General features: G+C 41.0%; 1 protein-coding gene across 1 annotated transcript in view; it reads left to right on the forward strand.

The window, feature by feature from the left end:
• Nucleotides 1-8,603: 8,603 nt before the first annotated feature.
• LOC102234126 (rho GTPase-activating protein 32-like) overlaps nt 8,604-27,880 on the forward strand; it is a 33,045-nt gene continuing 13,768 nt past the window's right edge. Inside the window, exons 1-9 of the mRNA XM_005809467.2 lie at nt 8,604-9,118; nt 18,802-18,915; nt 19,768-19,873; nt 21,382-21,473; nt 21,743-21,827; nt 24,656-24,742; nt 24,845-24,982; nt 25,759-25,851; nt 27,659-27,781. Of these exons, the coding sequence (XP_005809524.1) occupies nt 18,827-18,915; nt 19,768-19,873; nt 21,382-21,473; nt 21,743-21,827; nt 24,656-24,742; nt 24,845-24,982; nt 25,759-25,851; nt 27,659-27,781 (813 nt within the window). The 5' untranslated portion in view covers nt 8,604-9,118; nt 18,802-18,826. The remainder of the gene's footprint in view (nt 9,119-18,801; nt 18,916-19,767; nt 19,874-21,381; nt 21,474-21,742; nt 21,828-24,655; nt 24,743-24,844; nt 24,983-25,758; nt 25,852-27,658; nt 27,782-27,880) is intronic.

Raw genomic sequence — 27,880 nt, forward strand, 5'->3', positions numbered from 1 at the left:
TCCTTGTACAGGGACATGAGTCTACCTTTCCTACAATACAACTAGTGTCAGTCTTTAAACACAGGGTTCTTACCGCAAAATATACCTCAGAGTAAACGCAGAGTTGCTGTAATTCTTGTGGTATACTGTACGTACTTGACCTTTTTACACTCTAAAGGTACGGACAAAAAGGTTTATAACGCTCACCCCTCATTCAAATGGATAATATGGCCTAGCTTAATCTTATTTGGATGCTTTCCGTTACTGCAGTTAGCGCATCGCGTCTGCTTTTGGGGGTTTCTGAGTAGAGAGGAGTGTTGCGCTCTGTGTCGTCACGCCCGTTGCTAGGGCACGGTGTTATGACTAAAGACCATAGCCTTCGTGAGACCTCGTGAAAAATTTCGGGGGACTTTCATGCTCAGCAGAGGTTGGACTTAAGGAGCGACGAAACAAAAGTATGAAGTGTCTGTATGTATCTCATTCTTAAAGAATCATTTGTGAAATTGGGCACATCTTGAGGTGCCTTTACTTTGCCTTTTGTTGTTTTTTGGGGGTTTTTTTTTGTTTTCTCTAACATAAACTGCCTTTTTTTTCCCGTCGCCTTCTCATGCTTGTCACTCTGAGGAAGTGAGAACTCCAATAATGTCTGGGTTTTCTTTATATTGCTTTTTGTCTGCCAAGGACACATGAAAGAGAGAATGCGTAAGTCTAATTTAGCTTGTTTTAACAATAGTACGAGAAGACTTTTGTTTTCAAAAAAAAAAAAAAAAAAAAAAAAAAAAAATTTATATATATATATATATATATATATATATATATATATATATATATATATATATATATATATATATATTATATAAAAATTGCGGGGGCAAGAAATCCCAAGTAAACTGCACAGTGAAGATGTAAAAGTTTGACAGCAGCTGTTAGAGTGGAATGTTATTGCTTCACGAAGCTGTAAAACAAGCAATGGGGAATCTCCAAACAAAATGGCCACCCTGACTGTTTATCTCTTACAAACTGTATATTAATTGCTAGCTACTTCTCTATACGTTTGCTGATTTTTTTAAAAATTATTATTATTACTTTTTTTGACACTAACCGATAATGAATGTATGTTTTGCTGTACAGGAAATGAATGTCCCTTCGTCACGGTGCATTGAATGACCCGTCGAAATGCTTACGAAGCGCAGCTGAGACGACCAGACGGCAAAAATAGGTCCAAACTCCAGTGTTCAACGGTCCACGCCCGTTCTGCCGGTTACCGCTTTCTTTGACGATATTATCGTCTTTTCTCTTTCCGATTGTTTCGCTAAGGCTCGTTCAGTCACGCAAATACGCATCAAGCAGGGTTTTTTGGGGGTTTTATTCCCGCTTCATTTCAGCAAATTGGAACGTCTTGCTATATCCGAGGCTAATCCACGTGAATGATTCTCTAAATCTATTTGGACGAGCGAGAAAGCGGCGATTGCTTGAAAGCGAGCGACAAACAAAATAATTGATTTCATGTAAGATGCAAGGAAATAATCTATATTTGTTATGTACTGTACATGGTGTGTATTGTATTTGTAAAGAGAAACCCAACCATGTTTTACAGGAAGACTTTCTTGTACGGGGATGTATGAATAGAAAAAAAAAAGAAAGAAAAAAATGGGACGGATATCCCAAGTTAAAAGAAGTTAGATTATATATCAAAGTATTTGCTTACGATACGGCTTTAAGTGGATGTTTTAAAAACATTTTAAGGTGCCTAATTTGTCATACTTTAGCAGACGTTATTTTATCTGAGAAGAAAAGTACACTCAATGTTAGTACCGTACAGTGTATTATTGCCACAGCCCACTGGCTGCACAAGTTGAGAAGTATTTCCTCTGATGTGTTAGTATGTAAATGCCCATTGCGGGGTGGGGGACGCTTTAGAAGCAGAAATGTGTTGCCCTCTATTATATTTCTGAAACAAAGTAATAATGTATTTTGCCCATTCATGAGCACACATGTAGATTCACGACGGTTTTCTTCGCCTTCACGTGTCCGAAGCAAATAAACCTGAAGGAAACTTTTAGATTTTTTTATTTTTTTTTTACTTTTATCCCCTTTTGTTTGGTTTCCTAAAAGCAACGGACATGCTGTAGACATGTACAAAACGTGCTGTGGAGGAAATAGTGTTTACATTAGTTTGATGAAATTAAAGTGTGTTAGGGCATAGTTGCTTTGAACATTACGACTTGGTGCTATGTTTAACTTTGTGGTGCTGTAGAATAGAGGTCTGAAGATTTGTTTCCGTTTCCGGAAGGAACTTTTTCTCCGCCCCCTACGTGTGTGCGTGTGTGTGTGTGTGTGTGTGTGTGTGTGTGTGTGTGTGTGGGTGGGTGGGTGGGTGCGTGCGCGCGTGCGTGTGAGCAGCTAAACTAGCTCTGGTAGACATTGTCCTAATCATAACAGTGTGACTACAGTGATAGACAATACTGGATAAAAGTAGACGTATAACCTTGATTAATAGAGACCTGTGACATTCAATGAACTCAAAAATGACCTGTTTTCTATAGTGTGTTTTTTGCTATGTTTGTCTGTGCTTCCAAGATACCCTCTTTAAAATATATTTGTGATGATATTGAAATTATTAACCCAGCCTAAGCGGGAGAAACGTAGCCTGACTTAGATTAGCAACTAGTCACGGGACACATGGAAGAGAATCGGAGTGCGCTGTCAGGTCGGGCGGGGAGGGTCTTTTTTGCAAACTTCCTGTACAGTGCTGTGAAAAAGTATTTGCCCCGTTTAAAGATTTCATCTATTTGTGCTTTTGTTTTGCTTGGAAGTGGTTTAAGCCACAAAGGTAAATGTAACATCGGTCAAGTGGAACCTGAGTAAATGCAAAATGTATTTTTCAAGTGGGCAATGGGGGGAAGGTATCCGTAAAATCTGTCCTTGTGTGGAAGAAGTAATCCACCCTTCCTGAATCACGAATTGACGCATCTTTTGACAGCTGAGCTGAGCAGATTATTGCCATATCTGTAAAATCAGGAATTCACATAAGAAGGACTTTTTTTTTTTTTACAACATAAAAGTTTGATAAAATATCTCAAAATTCAAGAAATCAAAAAGCAAAAACTCATCAGGAAGAGGTGAAAAGCAAAGTCAATCTATCAATGGCATAAAACTAATTCTTTAGCAAAGAATTTCCAATCGGTAGTTTGTAACCTTGCTCAACAAAGAAGAAAAAAACAAGCTTGGAGTCGTCTAGTTTGAACCAAAAATGTGATTAAAATGTTGTGGCTAGATTTTAGTAAGACCTTTCACTCTTGGGAACTATAATTAGTGACTAATTCAAACAATTCTGTAAAGAAAAATGGTTCAAAATTCCTTCACATTGATGCAAAAGTCTAATTGCCCGTCATCACAATGAATGCCTAATTGTTGCCCACAATGTTGGCACAACCAGCAGTTGAGTTTACGGGCAATTTTATTTTTCACATGGGTTAATTTGCATATCTTTTTGTTCCTTAATAAATAAAATCATCATTTCAATCTGCATTTTTTTTTCTAAAGTATGACCAAAACAAATATCAAAAACTTTAAATCTGTAAGAGGGGGAAATGCTTTTCCACAGCAATGTAGATCTATGGTCAACAGCACCTGTTTTTTCAAGCACACTTCTACTACTACTAATACTGAGGACGCAAACGTCTCACCTCATCCCACCATCGACTTTTTTAAACGAACAACTCCTATTAGTACTGTACAGTTTAGCCATGAGTCGTTGCATTTATTCTCTTGTCAGAAAAGCTCACACATCCCCACCACTGCTGTTTTTTTGGGTTTATTTTTTTACAAACAGACGCTGTCTTCCGGGCTCGTCATTTGTTTCTTCGCAAAATCCAACGGGAACGTGTACAGCGTTTAAGAGGGCTGCTTTGGACGTACTGTTAGCGACGTTTTCTGTTCCGTTTCTCTGTTATTTTGGGGGGGATTTTGGTTTGTTTTGGGGTTGGGGGGTGGGAGGTTCTGCTTACGGCTCTTAGTGCATCACTAGCTGCTGGTAGGATGATACATGAAAGGTTTGACTTTCTTTTTATTTTCTTTTTTTTAAAAATTGTATTAATCTTGCATGTAGAGACAATTACAAAAATGCCTATTTAGCAATCATTCATGGCCATGTGAGCTGGTTTGTTATTGGACGGAAGCTAGAAAAGTACGTAGTATTTTCTATATTCTCTTTATCTCTTTTGTTCGTTTGTTTCCGTTTGTTCTTCATGTGTACCAGCACTGAGAAGCTAGAATGTATAATTAATCGTAGGCTACTATAAGCACTACATTGTTGACTGTTTTAGCTCATATTCAAGCAAACCCAGTAGTGCTTAAAAGAAGTGAGAAATCCCCATGTTTCGTTTCACTTTCATCCACCGAACTCTGTGCTGTACATCACATGTTTACATTCTGTATTTTACATGTTTTCGTTGTTCTTGTTTTGGTTTTGATCATGATGTCCATATGTAAATATTCAGAGTTAAAACTTTTTCCACTCTTCTCTTTTTTAAAGACGATAACACTGATTGTTTCTTTAATTTTTTTTTTTTTTTTTTTAGAAATGCCATTTTATTGTCACCGCTTCAGGTTTTTTGATGCTTTACTTAACTTTTTTGTTTTGTTTTTGTGAGCAATTAACTCATACTGTATGGTGCTGTACCAAAGCCTTATGTATAATATCTGTACTATTTTTGTTTGTTTTTTTACCACTGCTATCCAGTGACTCGTCTTGAGATCATGTCTTGGTCACTACTCATGTTCAACTGCCATGAATTTTCTTTTCATTTTTCTCTCTCTCTTTTCTCTTCGAGTAAGCAGAAACCTGAACAAACTAAAATGTAAAAAAAAAGAAGAAGAAGAAGAAAAATAAGGACAACACACACTCTGGCTTGTTACCAAACGGGCCTGGATGTACAGCAGAGTCGCCATCACAAGCCTTTATAGGGGTAAAATGCACAGGCTCACTCCTGGCGGCTCATCATGACATAGACATGAGCCTGTCACATGATCTCTGCTCTGTCTATGGCATGTCTGTGGGAACATGAGCGCAGTGTTGGATCCATGTCACCATATCATTTCAAATGCTTAGTCCTATACAAGATTTTCCTCTCAAAATTTTTGTATTTTGATATAATAAAAAAAAGAAAAAAATCAAAAGAGGTTTTACTTTTGCTGCGTGTGTGTTTGTTTCCTTGTGTGCTTCCAGAATTTCGCTGCAGTTCAAATGCTGGACACAGGGGGTGAGTGTTGGTCAGAAATTGGAGAGAGAGAGAGAGAGAGAGCGAGAGAGTGAAGCACCGTGATAATCAGGTCAGGTTTTCTGCTTCCCGTTTTTGATTTCTAGGACACGCTGCTGGTCAGAGCAGAGCAGAGCAGAAGTCAGATTTATTTTTTCCCTTCATTAAAACAAAAACAAAAAAACACTTGAAATTTGGAATGAAGGAAAACAGAATCCAAGCATGTTTTGGATGTTTTCACCCATATGTTGAAGGAGGAAAACGCATTCAGTTCCCTTTGCGCTTGTGTTTAAATTCTTTTAGGCGACTGGTGGAGAGCAAACAAATGAGCCGCCATTCTTCTGCACACACATGAGTAAAATGTAAAGTTCAGCTAATCCGCTGTTTAAACACTCTGCCGCCCTGAGGCATCGTGGCTCAGTTTCAACCAGGCTGCTAAAACCGTATAGCCAGGGATGTGTTTATCATTAAACACATACATCACAGGCTTTATAGTCGACACAACTTAACAAAAGAAACGTGTGATGTAAAAATACTTCATTAGTATTATTCATTCTTTTATGTCCCAGCCAAATTCGATGCTTTATTTCTTCAAGTTTCCTGTGACAGAAATGTAAAAGACTTGAGTTTGTATCTCGCGCCGCTTCATCAAGTCAGAGGACTGCAAAGCCCTGACAGATGCAATTTTATTTGACAGTAAATGTACTAAATTACTTCAGTTTTTGTGTCTGTTGTTAATGAATTCAAAATTACCAGGATAAGGAGATTGCACCCAAATGATGGCCATCCCAGGCTAACAATAAAAATGGGTTTAGTTGGGGAGGAAATAAAACACTGCCTGTTATACATTTATCTATCTGAGCGAGGCGTTCAGTGTTTAGTAACACGGTATGGCTAAAAGGTAGTTTTTCACTCTTAAATGTTTCAAACGCCAAATATTTCCACATCGCACAAAGACAACAAAAGTAAATGCTAGATACAGTTTTACATATTGTGATTTAATGTGTTAAGGGTAAACAGCTGTCCAAGCGAAAGTGATGCTGAATGCAAATATATTTACTTAAATCAGAAAATAATTGGGATTAACGTCATTCTTTTCAAACTTCTGTGCCTATTTTTCTGGCCACATCCAGGGCTGATAATTTTCAGATATAGAATTTAAAAAAAAAATGCTTAAATAGAACCAGTCTGACAACGTAAAGAATCAGAATGAGACGTTTTAGGGCTCTGTCACTTTAAGTGCTGCTGGCCACGCCTCCCCAACTCAATGTTTATACTTGGCGGCAGACTAACCACACATCTTTGATCCCGAGTCAGATCCAGAACGAGAAGAGGCGGAGCTCACCGATTGAGCCCTTTTAATGATGAAGAAGGCGGAGCTCCGCTCTGGTTGCCAGGTGAGGGGAGGGGCCGTGTCTGCCCATTGTGACGTCATAATTATGAGGTTTTCGAAATGGCGTTTTTTCCCCACACACCGAAAAGCATTAACCGATTGCCAGAAAACATCTGGATTGATTTTTCTTTTTTTTTTCTTTCTTGGACTTTTTCTAGAAGCAATAAAAACCCAAATGAAAGTAGAAAACTGAGCAAAAAGTGAATTTTGCATAATAGGTCCCGTTTCACATTTTTAAAATTGTTCCAAGAAAGTATTATGACTCATACTTTACACCTAAAGCGCTTTATTACCAAGGAACGCAAAGGTAAACTGAATCATTGTTAAATAACATTTGAATGGCAATTCTTCACCATATTCATAGTCATGAATGACTAGCCATTATGACTATACTAATGGAATTTTTGTTTTCATGCTTCAGACTTTCTCAACGCACACTAAAAAAAATATAGGCAAAAACATAATTTTCTTTCGAATATCAGATTACTTGGTTAATAAATATTAATTAATGTTAGCTAGGAATCCTCCTAGCAAACATTTCTCTGGTGCATTATCGCTCAGGAGGAGCGTTAAAGCAACCGTTACTTCTACAGCCACAGAACTTCTCCAGAATCGCTTCGATCCAGTTGTGAGAGCGAACAGCGTTTTGTTTGGGGCTCGCGCTCAAACCGGCGTTTTTAAAGGCCGGCTGGTGTTTATGAACGACGCCACTGACGGGATGCGTAAACTGTTTAGAACAACCAGTTACGGATGCATCCGGATGATATGAAAACAAGTGTTTATAAACAAGGCGGGAAACGCCATGGCAACCGGCCAACAAACAAACGGGAAGAGGCGAGAAGGAGCGAGCTCCGCCGTGCTTTTTCCACTCTTGCTGTGTTTCCACATCAGTGTTGCAGGAGAATCCCCGTTTTTGTACATGCAAGCTGCAGCAGACTAGATTCGACCTGCAGATTTTTAAACATTAGCCCGGTTGCTAATCTGGTGTATGATGTAAGCCACTGTAAGAGCCGGTCCAACTAGGAGTTCGTGGCACTGCGGCGTCGGTTTTTAAAGACCCGTTTCTCAAACATTGCCGTTCAAGTGTCACTGGTGGCACTTGGGCTGCGTGAGATGTGCTGTAACACAGACTGCTACAGGAGATCGATTCTGCGTCTCTGACATCTCTTTGAAGAAAATTGTAACATTTGATTTTCCCTCTGGGATTAATAAAATATTTTCAAACTGAATGGAAAAGAATTATAACCTAAGCCAGCTCCGAGCCTCTCTGCAGTATCGTTTCTGACCCTGCAGCTGTGCTTTTTGTTGTTCTCCAGATGTTTGTTTACTAAAGGTCTGTAACAAAATCTGAGAGACTCAGAGCAGCTGTATTTATACTGATATTAAATCACATTCAGCTGCACTCTTTACTAACTGTGTGATTTCTGAACAAAGTTGATTCCACCGGATGAGTAAAGCATCAAGCTTTTTCGATTTAATAAATGATAATATTTTTCAAAAGAGCGTATTATAGTCGTCCTACTTCTACACAATTATGCACTACATAAATATGGACCATTTCTTCTGTTTTTTATAGCTTGACAGCTTTTTATTTGCTTTGTGTTGTATTTGTTGCTGCCTCTTGGCCGGGACTCCCTTGGAAAAAAAAGAGATTTTTAATCTCAATGGGTTTTTATGCTGGTTAAAATACATTTAAATAATAATAAATATCATATAAAATGTAGAAAAACCAAGATGAACACGACTATCTAAGTTAGATGAATAAAGTTTATAAGTGATCAGAATCATTGTGCGCCCTGAGCCAGAACAAAACCTACGTTTTTGCTTAATTTTCCTCGGTGTATATAAAAAAAAAATAAAAAAAATCATGATGATTATGAGCGATCTCAACACCATTTTTCACTCCTCTCACTGTTACCGCCTACCCACAGTGGAGGGGTTATGTAATTGTTGTACCAAAAGCATTACCTAACACCGCACAACTGCGGTTCCTCGATGCTCGCGAATGTAAATGAATCAGCGGCTGCCTGCAAACTCCTCACGCCTACAATCAAATCTGGGTCTCTGGTTTGGGGAGGAGAGGAGGAGGAGGAGGAAGAAGAGGGGGGGTAGAGAAAAAAAAAAAAGGTCCAGGAACCCCGGAGGCTCAAACAGGCGCGAGCACGAATCCAGTTTCAGCAGTGCGCGCTCGCGACGCCCGGACACACACACTCTCTCTCTCTCTCTGTCTTCCAGCCACGGAACCCCTCTCTCTCTCGCCAGCCTCCCTTTTGTGGAGCGAGATGCCGCACCTGGTCGCGGACTTTCCTGCCAACACCATCTACCTCAGATGATCAGCCGTGGCCTGTCTTTGAGTGAGCGAGCGTCCGGGCTGCGTGGGTCTGCAGTGCGATGCGATGCGATGCGATGCTGGCTGGCAGCATGCTTCCTAACCGAGGAGCAGCATAGAGGAGGCGGCGGAGAGGAGCAGCGCGCGCAGTCGCAGGTAAGTTTACCGCCGGATAATCCCGTCGCGAGCGCGGACAGGTGAACCACCTCGCGCGACCACCACCGGCTGCTGCCCGTTAAACCGATCAGTTCACGCCGAAGCTGGGAAATAATCGATAATCATAGTTTCTCTCTCCCTCTCTCTCTCTCTTTCCGCGCGCGCGCGCGTGCTGTTAATGCGCCTGGTATCCGCCAGGCCCAACAGGTCATAGTTCACCGCCGGTAAACTTTTCCCTTTGGTCATTTAGTGCGCATTATGTTGCGTCAGAGGTTATAAAAAAAAAAAAACAGACTGGAGTTTATCTGTAAGGTGCGCTGTCTGGTCAGGAAATGATGAGTCTGCCGCAATGCTTAGCAACAGGCCTGCAACAAGTGCGAGACGTATTGAACATTTTATTATGTCACGTGATTAAAATGTCGGCTGTAAAGAGCTTGGTTGAACTCTCTACCTCGGTCATCCAGGAAATGACAATTATTGCCGGCTGAAGTCACAGAGAGCGAGCTAAGCGGCGGCTTAAACCAACTGTTTTTGCGATTTTATGTGATCCTTGATGTTTAAAGTATAGTATAGTCAGACTGAAAGTTTTTTATTTTATTTTACTTATAAAGTTATACAGTTTCCTTAAAAAGGCGGTGTTGTGTATTTTCCAAGCGCAGAGTGCCATTTTATAGCGCAATCAAAAAAGACGTGTTACCTTCAGCTGTAAAAATGCTGTAAATGTCAAACATGACTAAAAAGAAATTTGACTTTGCAATTAAACACCTTGAAATTTGGCCTCTGCCTCTTTAAGAAGCTCTTGTTCTCTAAAACTTCCCTTCAGTACTTCATCACAGCAACTTTCTCCATTAAGCTTTTAGCATCTTTCTTAGCAGACTGAGAAGTAGTTCCTATGACTAGCTCTGCAGATGCACAGTTGCACTGTTTGCCTATCGCTGCTGCCGCTAGTCTGAAGGAGCTGAGTGGGGCTCCTTCAGACTAGCGGCAGACTCAGAGAAAGAGGTGCTCTGTGAGACAAATTTGACTTGGAGAAAAGGCGCTGATTTGTGAGAGCAAGTATTTAGGCACCCATGAATGGTTGCCATGGGGGATTTAAGGATTTCTCAAACAGGATTTCAAAGTTACACTCCAGGTACATTTTTGATGAGGGAATAACATCATAACATGACATAAAGCTCCAAAAAGTCGATTATACTTACTACCGTCTTTTTAAAGTCTGACCTACTTGAGATTTGTCAAAATCTTTTTTCAAAGCACTCTAGCTTGTAAACCGAAAAAAATGTGAATGCTTTAGTAGAGGTAATAGAGTTGAATCCAGCAGACAATATATTTTTTCAATAAAGTCTTAACAAGGTTTATCAATGTACATTTTGATGGTTGATGGGTTTCTATTGAAATGCATGTAGGGGTCAGTTTGAATGTGATACTGACTGATGGTATTTGAAAGGTCCTTAAATCAAATTGTGTTTTTGTCCCTCATACAGCATGGGGTTGACTCTGATGACAATCCCAAGTGCTTAAATAGAAGGCCGAGAAAGAAAGAAGAGCTTGTTGACTGAGCCAGTAAAGCATAATATAATTTCTCAACGTGTGACATGATAATTGAGCAGTCTGTCATATGAGCAGATAAGTTAGCAAAAGAATTTTTGAGAATTTTTTTCCCCAGCGTATTTAGACCAAAAGATGCGAGGATCCCTCATACTACTCACAAACAAAAAGACTTTTTGGCATGCTTTGAGATATGGAGCAGCTTATTTGTTGTTACATATATGTTTAAAACAATCATATAAAGAAATTAAGTTCATGTTTTTGGAATATATGGGTAAAGTAAAATGCTTCAGATATAGGAGACCAAACCACTTGGAGTGGATTATCGAGAAATTGTCACATTTCTTGGTAACTAAGAAGCATGGGGACTTGTGTTCAAAAAGAAACCTTGGTGTGTAGTCGGCAATGTCTCCCTTATAGTCTTCATCCAGTCTCCATGGTAACCAACTGCTGTGCTGGATAGACTGTTGGGGACTCTTACCGTTTCTGGTTATAACTCAGCGATAGCAGATGCATCAGACCCGGCTCCATAAGTCATTGTTATTTTAGAAAAGCATTCTTTCTCTCTGGCTTTTTAGACCAAACGACTCAAGGATCCCTGATAATCCCTGTTCTTAAAATATATTTTGAACTTTTGGGAGGCATTGGAAACTTTTAAGAGTTTGCAGTATCTGTTTGCAGTATTTTAACACAGTGGAAGCAATTGGGTAACAACAAATCAGCTGCAGAGTATTGAGTCAAGTAAAATTGCATTCTGAGGAAGATGGGGTGCAGCAACCGCAGCTTCATGGAACGGGTTTCCATGGCAAAGGAGCTGCGTCTAAGCTTTCATACAGCATCAGCAAGTGAATTCAGTGGTGTAAAGTATGTCCCCCATGGTCTCTAGAGTGGTGTAAGGGTTTTCTTTGTAGAAATTACAGTCCTCTGTTTGGCAATCTGTTGGAGAAGTCTGGGTTATAATGTCTGGTTGATTAGGTTTGGATTTTACCTGTTAGTTACAGTGAGAGGAAATCTTAATTGCACTTGGCAATTCCCTGCTTCCAGCTCTTTGGGAGCAACTTGCAGACGGGCTTAAAAACCTGAAGTGCTTTCACTATTTATTTTTTTTTTAATACCCCTCCAGGGGGTCTTTTGTGGGCTCTAGTGTCCCTTATATGACAGTAGGCTGACAGGAAACAGGGAAGGAGAGGGGGGAAGACATGCAGCAAATATCGTCGGGTCCGGGCGTCGAACCCGCAACGGCCGCATCGAGGACTAGAGGCCTCCAAATATGGGTCGCGCTAACCACTACGCCACCACGGCATGACCGCTTTCACTATTTTTATGTACAAAGCAAATTTTTACCCATAGTTTTAGGTTAAGATTGATTTACCACTTTGGTCTTCAATTGAGAACTAACAGAAAACAATCTAATCATATGTCTAATAGAGTATTAAGTCAAGTATTCAAGAAAATACTTGAAGAGAGACATAGCTTCTTTTTAAAGAACACATTGGACAATCACCTAGAAACCTAAAACTTTACAGTAGTTTAAGGATTAAATACTATTTCTTAAGTTTTCTGAACAAAATGTTCAGAATTTCAATGTTCTTCAGATGAGGTACTGAGCCAACCTTTAAGTTTGTGTCACAGAAGAAATAGAGCATTGTTGAGTCAACACCTCTGTGTAGTATCTTAAACTGAACAAACATCTCCAAGCTTGTACTCTCCGGTTGTCTTTGGATTAAGTTGCCGCTTGTCTGTCGTATTTCTGAGAATAAACGTTGCCCTCCCTAAAATATTTTTCTTGCAAAATGAAATTTTCTCCCATTCACTGTTTGTGGTACGTCGTCGGCTTATTTTTAGCACGAGGAGATTTGTGGCTCGTGGCAAGGTTTGGATTGTCTTCGTGAGTGACAGACTGGATTGTTGATTAAATGTTTGGATCAGCATGGACCTGCTGTTCACCCCCCGACCCTCCCCGTTACTCCGCTCCATCCGCCCGTTCTGGCCTTCATCAGGGATCACTCGCTAAGAGATTTGAGCCGTGACATCTCCTCTGTGCGGGATGAAATAATCTCAGTCTGGCAGATTCTGAGAAGATTAGAGAATCAAATTGACTTCCAGCCGCCAACCAGTTCAACTCCTTCCCTCCGAGAGGTGACATGAGTCACAAAGCATTGGGTAGCGCATGGCCAATTGGGCGGCGGCGGCCTGAAACCTGCAGTGTGGTGACAGTGGCAGCGCCTCGGGCAGACAGGCTGATGATGTGTCAGAGCTTCTGGTCAAAAGTTCCTCTGACGCTCCCTCTGACGCTTTCATTTGTGTCCTTCTTCTTCTCTCTGGAAGAGCGTCAAGTCACGATGGATGGGAGATGGGTTACTATGGCAACCGCAGAGCTTTTTTTTTACCCCCTCTGCATTTACAGCTTCTGTTGACTGCAATCAGAATGAGAGCTTGAAACCAACTTTCTCCACACTGACACCGGTCTCTCTTTGGTACTAGCAAAAGACTCAAAGTGCGTCGAAGATCTCGCAGCTAAATTCCGTAAACTGGGAATTTAGCCGCCCTTCGGCTTGCTGTTTTCCCTCTGGCAGTTTCCATTTACGTTGTTTCAAGCCACTGGAAACCTGATGCAACCAGTCTGACCAACAACAAATGGCAAAGAAGCTGAAGCTAAGGAGCTAAAACACGACCAGCTTCGAGGAAACCACACGTTTGTGTTCCTTCTATGTCTGGTCTGAGTTTTGGAGAGCCATGAAGTCTACACACACGTTATCTGACGTCGATCTGGTCTGCTCGTCAACAATGTCTTTATAGTTTCAGAAAGTCAGAAAACCTGCTTTAACAGCTGTCAATTTAAAGACATTTTCTACATTCTATTAAGAGTCTAATGTAAGGAAATATAATTACGTGACTCAAGTAAATATTTACCAGAAGGAGGTTCTTCTACTTTACTTTGTGGAGTTTTTCACTTTCATCAAGTCGTCACAATTTGTCCTTGTAGGGACAAAAAGAACACAGGGCAGTTCTCAGTGTTTCAAGGTAATTTATAAATACAGTTGGTTTGGCTATTTTGTAAAAGTCCACTCACAAAACAGAGACTAGAGCTAGAATAAATGGAAAGTATGATGAAAAGTTTTTAGATTATGACATTGAGCTAAAAGAACGTTGCTATAACCATTTGTCTCTATGATTCAGAAAGAAATACAACAAAAATAAACAAATTAGGTATGATGGAATGAAGTGGTTTGTAATGGAAGTAATTAGAGATGAAATGGTATAAAGTGAGGTTACAAATTATAGAAGGACTAAATTTCCTGAGACTTGATGTTCGGCACAACTAAGGACGTACTGTAACTTATTTTACATTAGTCACATTTTTCTGTCATTAATTAAGTTTGGTAGCATTAAATTTAAGTTGTGTGGACAAGCTTCAATAGACTGTAAAATAGTTTAAAAATAGTACCTTTGTTGTGAACGCTCAGTTCACAAAGCAGTGTTGAGTGTGTGAGAACTAAGTGGTGGTGCAAATTCTTTTCACACATTTACAATAAAACTAAAACTATTTTCTTCAAAAATATTCTTGCAAATTTAGAGGTAATCTATAAAGCCGGTTATATTTGCAGACTTTGCAAGAGTAGGTTTGCATTTACTCTTGAAACATAAGCCTGGAAGTTGGTATTGTCCTCTATTTTCAATATTAAGTTGCCGGATTCAATTAGACTGCTTTACCTAAAACGTACACTTAAATCTGGACTTTTGTCATTAGGTTTCAAAGTTTTTCATCATTCTTCAAAGTCCAAACTCCATAAATACTGCATACATTTACAAGAATTCAAATAAAAAAAAAACAACTTTATTGATCCCAAAGAAAAATGAAATACATATTTAATATGTATTTTGGTGGGAAAATGTGCAACATAGCTTTCTCTCTGGCTGTGACTGCCCCCTCATTTTATTGTTTTAATGAAGGACTTGTGACTCACAGACTTGTAACAAAATTTCACCTGGGGGAAAAAAAAAAAAAAAAATTCACCCAGTCATTTTCTTGTCAGCATATCTGCTGATGCCGGTCCCACAGACAGCGTGCAGGATTGTGCGCGCCGCCCCATTTTCCTCGCAGAAACGGCATGTAGGCCATCAGATACCAGGCGACATCCTTTGTGCTCGCCGCTCCGGTCTCCTGAGATCAGAGCTGCACCTCCCCATTAACTGTGACAGGTAAAGGGGCCTCTTTATTCATACATCCAGAATAGTACGTTTGATACTTTGGAGATGAATGACGACGGAGAAGCTGTGGAAGCAGCACTGCCGCTTGATTCGTTGTGACTTCAAGGTTTCTAGAAGAAAATCCAGAGGAAAATAAAAATATGTTGCTTTGACAGGTTTGAGACATATTTGTATATTCATTTTCTCACATATAGTACACCAAAAGGTGGTATGCTGATGAAGATCACTCATAATCATGTCTCTTCACAGCCTTGCGAGTTTGTAGTGTACGCTATTTGGAGCATTTCTAAATTGGTCCACTGTTACGGTGTTTGGGTTAAAAAAAGTGATTGCTTCGGTGATCGTTTGCTGTTGTCAGATTTTATAAGTTTTTCCAGACAAAAAAAATAACTGCAAGTCTTTTATCATGCAGGTGCTTTATGCATGATAAAGAGCTCTTCCCCTCTGCCGTGTGCAGGACGACATGTTCCTCCACTCAAACAGACTCTCTGTCTGATGAGCTATAATCAGCAAGGTCAGGTGCTGTTGTATGTGCCGTGAAACCTTTTTTAAAATTTTTTTTACATGGAAAGAATTCAGCTGATAGAAATGTCTTTACCTCATTAGCAACCGACAGCCATAACATTGTTTTTGGGATACATGTGTGGCTCTAATAATGCATAATTGTAAAGTAGAAGGTAAACGATGCACGCTGTTCACGTGCATCGTGAACAGCGTGCACGTGAACAGCGCAAATAAAAATGTGAAGTAGGGGACAAACAGCATCATGTTGACCAAGGAACACAAAACAGAGATCAAGGAGAAATTTGGGCTAGATTCAAAACAATATCTCAAGGTTTGAATGTCTCTCAGAGTACTGTTTAAATCTCCTCTTCTAAAAACGGAAATAGTATGGCACAACGCCAAACCTAATCCTCAACTGAGCAAGGGGAGCCAAATAATTCAATTGCGCGTAATTCAGTTTATTTTTATAGCACCAGTTCATAACACATACCATCTCAAGGCACTTTGTGAAGTAAAAGTCATGTGACAAGATCCACGGTGAAGCGGAAAAGATCCAAAGCTACGGGTGGGGCTACAATCAGTTGTGCACTCTACAGATCTGGTCACTATAGAAGAGTGGCAAGAATTAAACAGTTGTTTAAAGAAAGCCTTAAGAAGACCTACTTGTGCGTTTCTTCGGCCATGTTGGGGACATGTTAGTGTTCTCTGGACAGAGCCAGTGGGGACGATGGTGTGTTCATCCCCGCTCACACCAGTTTCACAAGAAGCCCTGGCAGTGGTTGTAGAGGTTTTGAGGTGGTGACCCAGAACATAAAGAAAAAGCTACAATGAAATGACTTAGTTCAAAGGTTGTTGGTTATTTGGCCTAGACCTCAATTTAATTTTTGACACAACTTTTAGTACCTAAATGTAGAAAGGTGTTAATGGAGATATACCCAAAGAAACTTTTAGCTGTGATTGCAGTGAAAGAACTTAAGTAAGGATCGACTCAGGAGACCTCTGTACTGGCCTGGTTAAAAACTAGCCCCATGTCGCTTGTCGCTTTGCTTCGTACAGAGGGTACGGACCCTCAGCTATTGAGAAATAATTGGTAGCTGGAGGCAATCGCTGACGTTTGGTCCTGATGTATGTACAAATTGAGTGCGCTGTAAACAGCCATCCCCTCTATGAAGTAAGAAGTCCTAAACCAACCAATTCAATATTTGGAGGCGTGGCCAACACAGACATGATGTCTCCCTTTACTTCCTCCCCTGCCATTGCTAAAACTGCAATCATGGCAGACTACAAATCTAATTCATCATTGTTTGAAGCGCTTTCTGTTCACTGACTGGTTGTAATTCAGCCGGCGAAATCGAGGTCCATAGGAGAAATTTCAGATGCAGCACCGAAGGGAAATGAGAATCAAGTGGAAACTTGACTGGGTCAAAACAAATGCCCCTGCCAACACTTTTCATATTTCTATTTATAACACAATTTGAAATGTACTGTAGATATCCTCTTTGTGTTGGGCTGTCACATCAAATCCCATCAAAATACACAAAAGTTTGTGGCTACAACGTGACAAAACACTGTTCCAAGACACTGTCCGTTCATATAAGAAGACTATAGATGTTGCACCCAAGTGACCGTTGCATAACATAACTTTATGTAATGTGGTCTCTGGATCGCTGCTACCTGTGTAATGCACTTTTTGTCCTCCGGCAAGGTTGAGTTGAGACACAGTGCGAGACCAGGATGGAGCCGAGTCGGACCTGCTCAGTATTCCTGTCGGCCTGTTAGCATCCTGCTGACTCAAGAAGCTTTATGGAAGTCCAGAACCAGCAGCTGAGCGGATAATCGAGCCGGAGGGGCTGCTGGGAAACCGCTACTATGGCGGCAGCGCTCAGTGGACGCTAATTAACATGCCGGTTAGACCAGACGTGTTGTGATTGATCAGCAGAACTCTTTACACATGATGGTGAGCCGTCTCTCTGCTACCTGAGCTGTAGTGCTGGGAGCTTTGGGAACGGCCTATTTTTGTCTGTGACACATTGTTTACTGATAAACACCTTCATAATTCCAGAAGCACGTTATGGGAAAATTGTAGGAGAGCCGAGTTTGCTTCATCAGGACATTCCTAGTGTTTTGATTACTGAGCTGAGGGTAAGCAGGTAAGCAGTAGTAGTTGGTGTATGAATGAAAAACAAGGAAGTTCTTACTGGGACTACAGAACAAAACTGATATCAATTAAAAGGTTTAAAATGTAATCCTAACTAAATACTGATATTTTACCAACTCCATGGCAGTGGATAAAAACCAGTAATTGTTTGATCTCTGAAAAATTTAAATTATTTATGATGCTGAAGGAAAAAGGCTGTTACGTATACATATAATTTGCGTTCAGACGGACGAGATGAGCCAGTGATGTGTTTTAGCTTAACCGCGACTTTATTCGTCTTCCTCTGCATTACAGTACAGGATAATACCAACACAGGCAACTTAATACTATTAGGGTGTATTGTAGATAGAAAGAAAAGGGTAAGTTTCCTCCGAAGAACTCAAAAATGTTGAGATTAATCTTAGAAAAAATTCTAGAAATTCTCTTGGAAATTTTTGTACAGTTTTGTACTCTACAAACATAGAACTGCAGTGCATAGAATAAACCTTATACACCATCTCACAGTCTGTCTTTGGCAGATTGTCAACACATTTTATCATCTTATATCATCATTAGGCACTTTTAATCGAGATAGACGGTTAAAACATATTTGGAACATTGGAGCATGACAAGTTGCTTTTTAAGATTGTTTTAGCCTACTTTGTGTTGTCAGACAGTTTCTACTTGAATATTTTTTTGATTCGTAGCAGTAAAACTAGCCTGGGCGTGGCTGATGAAATTAAACCCCCAAAATCTAAATCACCATTAATTTATGATTAAACAAGGAGGCAAATATTTTATTGAAATTCCTTATCTCTGTTAACAAATGAAATCACCATCTGAAAACCGATGTTTGTATTCACCCAAGTTATCTTTGTCGTGACCAAATAGCAAAAACAGAAGGAATCTGTTATGTGGGAAATACATTTTCGCAGCAGTGGAATTTAAAAAGTGAAGGGGAAATCCGTAAACGTGGGTCTCTGGCTGCCGGGACAAACCTGCCGTTTCCTTGGAGAGCGCGGGAGTCGCTTTTCAATCGAAATCTGTCAGGTCTAGTAGGAAACAGAAGCTGAAATCCATCCTGCGAACTCACAGCCTGACACGTTTTGGTTGCCGTGGCAGCCCACGACACTCTGGCATGATGTCATCCCAGATTACAGTTGGGGTGGATGGTGGCCTCGAGTGGGTTAACGTCTGGTGGCTCCTCAGCTTCGGACCCTCCTCCCCGCCCGCCGTGACACTTTCTCTCCTTCTCTCTCCTCCCACTCACGTTTCTCTACAGCGGGCTGTTGCAGCAGGGCGGCATCATGGAGGCTGGATGCGTGGTTGCCGCGGTGATTGAGAATGCTGCCTCAGGACCCCGGGGAGAACCAGGAAGTAGTGACGTCCTTGAGGGGTGAGTTACTCTTTTTATTTTTTTTATTTTTTATGCGTTTCCCTGGCTTCGCATGCCTGCTCACCTGGACGATGATGAAAAGACCAGATAGCATGTGGCAGGCTGCTTTAAAGGAACATGGGAATTTTTCATTTGAGATGCATAAAACCAGAAGTGGGGCTTTAAAAAAAATGAACCACTTATCAGAGTAAAGCAGGGAGACAAACTATCCCTTTTTCAACCTCCATCAGCTTCAGACTCCACTATTTTTGTTGCGCTGGCTTATGTAATTTCTTGCGTCCTTTTAGAGCACATAAACGTCGATCTTTGTTTACCACATTTCCAGGTTTGATCAGGCTGAATCTCTGTAAGATACCCAAATTCCCTTTGGCCTTTGTTGCTTATCAAAGTTTGCCTGAATGGGCCTCACCCTCCACTCCTCAGTACATTGAATCACATTTCAAGTGAAGGTTTTGTGAAGCTCTCCCTGTGGGTGGATTGTCTTTATGCCTCACTGAATGCGTGAGCTTTGGAGTGCAAATAAAACAACCACTGGATCTGGGTTTGTGTTTTGTTTTTTCCTCTCTCTCTACTAAAGCAGAAACTGCTGATATTTTCCAAACTGATCTCAGTAATTGTTCATAGTTACAGCTAACAGAAATAAATGTGTATTTTCTTGGCTTCAGTACGACGTGTTTTTTTTTGAGGCATGCTGGTGCAATGTCATGATTCCAGCTCAAGCTACTCCAATAATTCTCCCTCACTTGCTCCCTCTGGTGGATGAAAATTAAACAAAATATATTGAGAGGTCTCATTTCACAATAGTTCAGGTTTCGTTCTGTTTTCAACCTTTTTTTTTTACCTCTTGTGCAGCGACCCGATCCCACCTACTGACCTCGACAAAAACGATGCCTTACCTCAAGCTACCAACATTAATCCTCCAGAGGAGAAGCAGCCACAGGAGACATCCACTGCCGCGGTACATGCCTACGCACACACACACGCATATATTTATAAATAAGCACACACATGGCACTGACTCATAGCTGATGCAAGAGAATACACCAAACCCATCAGACATGTCCTTCCTCCATGAGGCTGCTCTGCTTCTTTAGTTGATTCACACTTTAATGTCGCCTCAACAGATCACAAGGCCTCAGTTGACAACTTTAAATTCATCCTGGGTTTCTGCAAATTAAAAAATCAAGGTCAAAACTACACATACAGCTTTAAATACAGTCATACGTCCAACTAATCTTAGTGACTCTTAGTGACTGAGTGACCATCAACAAGCTTTTAGTTTTTAGAGGTCTTTTTATTTAGCTGAGTTCCTGGTGTTCAACCACAGACTGTAATGTCACTCTACAGTCTTCACGTCAGCCTGCTTTATCCATTCCTAGACTGGTTCTGATGTGTGTTTCAGGTTATTGTCCAAGTTTCAATAGTGTTGATTTGAGGTGAAGTTGGAGAATTTAAAGGGATACGGTAAAATGATGCTGCCGTCACCATGCACTGTGTTCTTAGGTTTGAAAGGGTTTATGGTGCATTCACACCAGCCATGTTTCATCAAACTCCAGTCCATGTGTTTTGAAAGTCCAATTTGTTTGGGGAGGTGTGAATTTGCAATCAAACCAAAAAATGCGAACTCCAGTCCACCTAAAAACTTCGCTCTGGGTTTGATTAAAGTAAACTCTGGTGCGCTTCCAATGCAAATGTGGAGGCAAGCAGACCAGAGACCGCTCCAAAAGCAGGACTATGGTGTAGGGCATTCTGGGTAAATAGAACCAAGATAAATGCAAGAATCTAATGCTTCCGGGAAAAATGGTTCTTCGTCTTTTGCCAAAGACAAAAGAGAAAACCTAAACCGCCAAAATCTGACTCCACTCCATTTTTGTTTACATTTCGCGAAGAAGGAAGTTACGCTCATGTCTTCTTCTGACATGTTTCTCTCAGTGGTTCTTGGTGCAGCGCCACCACAGGCAAGGAGAGGAACAAGTTTCTCAATTAGTTTGGATCCTTTGACACAGTGCATGGTGAAAGCAAACCACGCCAGCTGGTGTAGTTTCTACCGCAAATATCTTAGTACTCTTGAAATAAGACAAAACTGATAAGTAACTTTTCTGCAATATGTATGGGCTTAATTTCTTAATATTGATAAAAAATGACTAGTTTTACTGTTTGATTATTTCACTCATAAGAATTTTTTTACCTTTTCGAATTATTAACTTAAGCTCCTATATCTTGCTGATAATTTACTTGTACTGTAGTTTTGCAGTTTCTCTAAGGTACTCACTACAAAGTAGACAAAAATACGTGGTGAGACTTTGTGTCTTCACAGTGTGCAATCTACTGTGGAAAACTGATATAACTCCTATTTTAAAAGCCGTCAGAGGCAGGAATGTGCTTTCATTACACGATCCAACGACAACGCCATAAACTATTGGTTTCTCCATCACCGACCCCGTTAATGCTTTCTGCTCTTGGCAGGTGAAGAGCGATGACATCACAGAACACCACGCCGAGCCCCTCCTGCGCTCCTGCGTCAGCACGGCGAGTATGAAGGTCAAGAACATGAAAAAGTAGGTGCTCTCAGTGACGCTGACGCTGCTTTAGGGGGCCGCTTCGCTGGCCTGAATGTAAGGCTCCTTATTCAGGCCAGCGAAGCGAGGGGGAGCCTGTGTTCCAACGATGGGCGCCTCTCACACCGACTAGCCAGTCTGAATCTTAAACGCCGCACAAGCCTGACCTCTCCCTTCCTCTTTCTCTTTGTTTCGCTTGGCTCCGCTCTTCATCGCAGCATCGGTGTGTCTTGAATGTTGATGAGTTGCCGCTCTTCTGTGTGTTCTAGGCTAACGTTCCCCAGAGGTCACTTCCCCAGATTGGCAGAGTGTGCCCATTTCCACTATGAGACTGTCGATTTTGGCAACGTTCAGGTGAGCTCTAAAAATACTTTGTGGAGTTATTAGGTTTCACTTGGCCGGTATTCAGCTTCTATATTTGCTGCTGTCTCAAACTGCCCTGCTGCACGTTGGCTTAATCGATAACCTTGTTTGTGTTTTCTGGACAGTCGCTGCAGCAGTTTCCCTCATATTCTTGACGTGCCATGTTTGCATCTGTTCGCAGATGATATTCTGCACTTACTACGCTTATTTTTGTTCAGCTTCTACAAGCTGGTTGCCTAAACTTGGATTTGCTTAGTGCTGCCGCCCTCAGACTCAAATATTAGCTGCCAGCAGGAGCTTAATGCTGGTCCTGAAAATGAAAATTTATTGTCAAATAGCACAAAAGAACAATTAACATTGGAGAATGGCAGGAAATTGTTTTTTACAGGGCAGGATGCAGACAGCGTCAGTTATGTTTTCCACATAGACAACATAGGTTACATTATTTTATGCTTTACCTGCTTCTTGACCTTTTGCAAATAAGCAGTTTTTCACAATATTGATGAGTTGAAACATAAATGTTCCTTTTTTTTACTTGATATGTCATTTAGGACTGAACTGCATGAACTCAAATCAAGCTGAAGACTAATTTCGACTAGTTTTGTCTTGAGTGGACGTTGTTCTAGATAGTCTGACTCTAGTTAGCGTTCCAAACGTACCTTTTTTTGTGATTCCTACCTTCATTCTTGGCTGCCCTACTGTGCTTACCTTTCTCTATTGCTCTTTCTTGTACTGCTTCATTTTTTTGTTTCGAGCTCATTTTGAAGTAATGTAATGATAATGGCATAATAATACAAGAACACCTTCTCAAAAACTTTGTTTTCTGCTGAAAATTTAACGGTGGAACTGGAAGACATCTTAAATATCCAAACAAAACACCTGAGACAACAAATAAAATGGAAACTGTCCTTCAAAAATGTGGAGCTATCCGAGACCAACACACCAGACGGAAGACTTTTGTCATCCAGTGTTTGGTAGAGATTAGAGAGAGAGATACAAGAAAAACGATCAATAATGCAAATGGAAATTACTGAGCTTGTTTCAATTCATCATGCGATTAATTGATTTATTGTGTCAGGCTTAGTGATGTGCAGAAGTAAGCGTTAGCTATCCCCGTTAACTCTCGTTGTAGTTCCGCTTGATCGCCAGCAGAGTGCGTCAGACGTCTCTGCACAGCTGGGAGCCGCTGCTTTAGCTTAAGCACAAAGCATCCTGAGCGATGCATGTGATGCACATGGCAGAGCCGGACCCCTGCACGCCGCATCAGTGAGCAACGCTACGGCTGGCTGAGCATTAATCTTAGACGCTTTTGCTCTGTGTGGCTAAACGTTTTGCGTCTTCGTCGGGAAATGTGCAGAAAAACGGTGTGAGCAAAAGCAAAAACGTCCTTTTCGAGGTGACACTGATGCTGAAGGCAGAGCTGCATATATGCGGATTCAGACTCTTCTGCCCGAAGTGGGGTTGCGTTTGATTCGGTTTGGGATGAGTCTCTGTTCTGTGCTCTCCGATCACGCATAAGCCTCAGAGGTCTGGTCTTGGGTGTGATGCCTGCAGAGCGGCAGACATCCTTCGTCTGCATCCCGACAGATCCGTCTGCAGATTAGCTCCGCTTCCCTCCACGCGAGGACAGGAGTTATAAACGACGGGAGTCTCATCTGCCCGTGTCATGTTGCTGTGTGACGGATGAGCGTCTGTGTCCATGTGTCCCAGATAAGCCCGCTAACAGGCGAACCTCCTTTTGTCACGAGAGAGAGGAGAACGGTTGAGAGAGAGGAAGGGGGGGGAGGGTGACGGAGTACAGGAGAGGCAGGAGGATGAGGAGGAGGAGGAAGAGGGGGAAGAAGGAGGCAGGGAGCAGAGGGAAAGCATCAGCCTCTCGTTTTCTCCGCTTTCTGTAGCTCACCGGTGCGGGTTGCTCTGCACTTAAGCTTCTCGTGTGCAACGTTGTTGGTGGCGGTGGTGGGACAAGATACGGACGAGTCAGGAGAACCTTTAAACCCTTCTGCGCTCAGCCAAGATTTGGCTTTGTCTTTTCTTTTTCTTTTATTGTTTGTTTGGATGAGCTCGCTGTGGTCCCGCACACAAAGAGGAAGCACTTCCTTCATCCGCCGATGGATATCTGAGATGCTCTAGAGGCAGGTAACCTGAACAAGGCCTGTGACAGTGGGTTAGTTGTTTGATGTGGGAGAAAAATGGTGGAGATGCTTTTTACTTAGAGAGAGAGTGTGGGAAAAAAGGCTGCATTGTTGCTAAATGTTTTCATTATTTCTCTAAACCTGCCCTCCTCTCTCCAATCACTGGACCACTGACCTTTTCAGCCTCTCCACAGCCTAATTAGCTTTGTAGTTTGGACTAGGAAATAAGAAAAGAAAAAGCGAACTACGTTTCCTCCGTAATGACTCACTCAATAACAAATTTCTCTTCATCAGTTTGGTTTGCCGTAACTAGGTCGCTGCATGTTGTGTAACGGTGTATCTGGACGGGTTGCTAACAGTTATAAATAACCAAAACTTCCTCAGCACGGAGGCCTCTGAAGTCAATTCTCCATTAACGTCTTTGGTCTCTTTATGGGCTGACTTCCTATCATCTATAATTTCGCAGAACAAAGAGAAATCTATTAAGCATTTAAAACTGCAGGATGAAAAGCCAGGCATCCGATGTAAGTGGTAAATCTAGTATTAATATGGGACACGATGCACTTTTAGTACCCCAGTCCAAAAACAGAGAGGGTTTTTGTATCATACTCATCTATTATTTATACTCCATCCTCAATCCAAGCTCCTCTGTGTCTCCTTCCTCCTGTTTGTCTCCCTGTGCAGTTGGCCTTGGCAGAGGGGCAAAGCGAAGGACCGAAGCCCGGTCTGGACTCCAAAGAACTCGTCTTTCTCATCCAGATCACTTGCCAGGTAACATTACTTGAATATCCGAGTGGTGTTCTTGCTTCTCTCAAAAGTAGCAGGTGCTGTCGTTTGGTTTGGTCCTGATTTACTTTGCGTCGTCCCCGTCAGGCTCGAAACTGGCTGGTGAAAAGATCCTACGAGGATTTCCGAGTGCTGGACAAACACCTGCACCTGTGTATCTACGACCGCCGTTACTCCCAACTCACCGAACTGCCACGCTGCGATACCTTAAAGGACACCGTTGAGGTATCGTCTCCACATTCTTGCGAAAGTATTCATGCCCCTTTGAAACTTTCCTCCATTTAGAACATAACCTCCATTTTTTATGTAGTTATTTTAGGAGAGTTGTAGAGATTCACTGCTGATTTTTTTGGTGTGGGTATTACTTTCTCCAGCAGACAATCTACTACTCCAAAGCATATTCATGCATATACAATGGCCTAGTACAAATTCAGCTTTTGAATTATTATTTCTACCTTCGTTTAACCAGGATTGAGATTAAAAAAAACAAAAAAAAGAGTCCTCCTGGGAGTCAAAGAGGCAGCACCAACAATTACATTTGGTTGCATAATAATTCTAATGCCATAGATAGAAGCCACATCGATTGTTTAAAAAAGTCACATTTTAACACTAAAACTGGTGTTCAAAGAAGCTGACCCTGACCAAACTTGACTTATTTTGTAAAGACGAAGGCATAAAGTAGACCCTAAAAGACTTTCAGCTGTCATTGTAGTGAACATTTTTTCCTCTAAATATTGACTTATTTGGGGAAAAAAGAAGAAAAACTTAAAGACAGTGTATAATTTCCTTCCACTTCACAATAAAACAGTATTTTGTGTCGCGTCACATAAAATCGTGATGGAAAATTTTGAAGTTTGTGGCCGAAACATTAAAAAGCAATGCAAAATGCAAGAGCATGAATATGTTTGCAGAAATTCTTGCCCCTCTGCTGGCTTATGTGACGTCACGTTTAGTTTTGGAGCTTTATTGAGGTCTGTCTTTTATTTTTTGTCTCCTTTCAGTCAATCACCGCAATGCTGACTAACTACCTGTCACGCTTCTCTGCCATCGCGGACAACAAAATCAACTGTGGTCCCGTGTTAACATGGATGGAGGTAGTAGTTATTTTTTATTGTGCTTTTCCATTGTTATGATCTGAAACTCTAAAGCGACTGATGTTTATCTAAGGAACAGTCAGTAAAATTAGATTATGGTTGCAATATTGCGGATAAGATTAAGGAATCGTTATTCTTTGCTGGGAATCCTACACATCCGTGCCAAAGCGCATTCTTCTACAATTTGCAGTGTAGCTTTTCTTTTCTAAATGTTGAGTTGAAGACTTAGTTAATGCACTGGTTCATAAGGCAGGGAGTGTTTGTCTCAGCGTGAGAAGCAGACAAACAGCACTTGTGTCAAGAAAAAAAAAGAAGAGGTGTGCAGCTTTTTCTAGTGACTTTCAAGTAGCAAGCTAATGATCGGTGACAAAAAGTGAAGCGTCTGTAGCAAATTTTAAGCGTGTTCAGAGTTCAGTTAATCTTTCTTATCTTACCGGTGGGGTTGACTTTGTATTTACATGTTTGATTTTCATCTGAAGTTATTTTTGGAGTTGTATGTTTTTCAAACTCTGAAGCTCTAAAAAGGCCGTGCGGTCCTGTAACTGAGAGACATTTTCCTGTATTTGTCTTAACAATCACAGCTACAATGGTAAAGTTGTGGTGAGATGTTTAAATGTTTCAGCAATAGCATGACTGCTATAGTACTTTGGGGATTTGAATGAATTGTTTTTTAAAATTATTATTATTCTTTGTTTTGCCATGGGCTTTTAGTACAACACAAGACTTCAGTAAGTTAAAAAAAATAGTATTGCAGATTATTTCTTATATCTTAGCCTTCTCCATCCATTCCTAAACAAGTTTTTATATCAAGTCAAGTTTATTTTTAAAGGAGATTTCAGCAACAAGGCAGTTTATAGTGCTTTACATGATAAAAACATAACATATAAAGTCCATAACATAAAGAGAAGTGGTAAAAAAGTTGCCACTTGAATTGAATTAATCTATGTTCTAGTTATAAATCCACAGACATGCTAAGCATGTGGGGTTTTAGTCTAGTTTTGAAGGAAGTCAGTGTTTCAGCAGTTTTCTGGAAGTTTGTTCCAGATTTGTGGCAAATAGAAGCTGAATGCCGCTTTTCCATGTTTGGTTCTGGTTCTGGGGATGCAGAGCAGAACTAGAACCAGAAGACCTGAGAGGTCTGGAAGGTTGATACAACAACAGCAGATCTTTAATGCATTGTGGAGCTAAGCCGTTCAGTGATTTATAAACTAACAACAGTATTTTAAAGTCTATTCTCTGAGCTCCAGGGAGCCAGTGTAGGGACTTTAGAACTGGAGTGATGTGCTCTAACTTCCTGGTTTTAGTGAGAACGTGAGCAGCAGCATTCTGGATCAGCTGCAGTTTTCTTATTGATTTTTTTAGGCAGAATGTGACTACACTGCATGCATGAGTTTCTCTTTGTTACAACATTCGTCCTTTTATCCTGGAAATGTTCTTCAGGTGACAGAAGGCCGACTTTGTAACTATTTTTATGTGTCTCTGAAGGTTCAGGTCAGAGTCCAGTAGCACCACTGGCAGCAAAGCAGATATCTGATTTCTAAAAGCATAAGTTAAATAAAAGTGCATCCTTCATGTTACACACAAACAGAACATTGGGGCCAATTCACCGACTCTACTTTCCACTGAAATTAAAAATGCCAGAAGCTCAAGTGGAGACAAAAACAAAACGGGGCATTTTTAACTTTCCATTGTTCTCTGCTTCTCTTTTATCCGTCGTCTCATGATAAATCGTGACCAGCACCCACTCCCTGCTCTGGCTTTTTGGGCGCAAGATGTGCCAACGCGTCTCTGCTGTCTTTATTTTTAGATCGACAACAAGGGCAACCATCTGCTGGTTTCTGAAGAAGCTTCGATCAACGTCCCTGCCATCGCTGCCGCCCACGTCACCAAACGGTACACGGCTCAGGCCACGGACGAGTTAACCTTCGAGGTAAGGAGATAGAAACATGCTCAGGCATGGATCAGTCTGTCAGGTGTATTTTTTTCTGCACATTTTTACATTTAATTTAGATAAGCGTCATAGAAAGAG

Source organism: Xiphophorus maculatus, chromosome 18, assembly GCF_002775205.1.
Source record: "Xiphophorus maculatus strain JP 163 A chromosome 18, X_maculatus-5.0-male, whole genome shotgun sequence".
Lineage (NCBI taxonomy): Eukaryota > Metazoa > Chordata > Actinopteri > Cyprinodontiformes > Poeciliidae > Xiphophorus > Xiphophorus maculatus.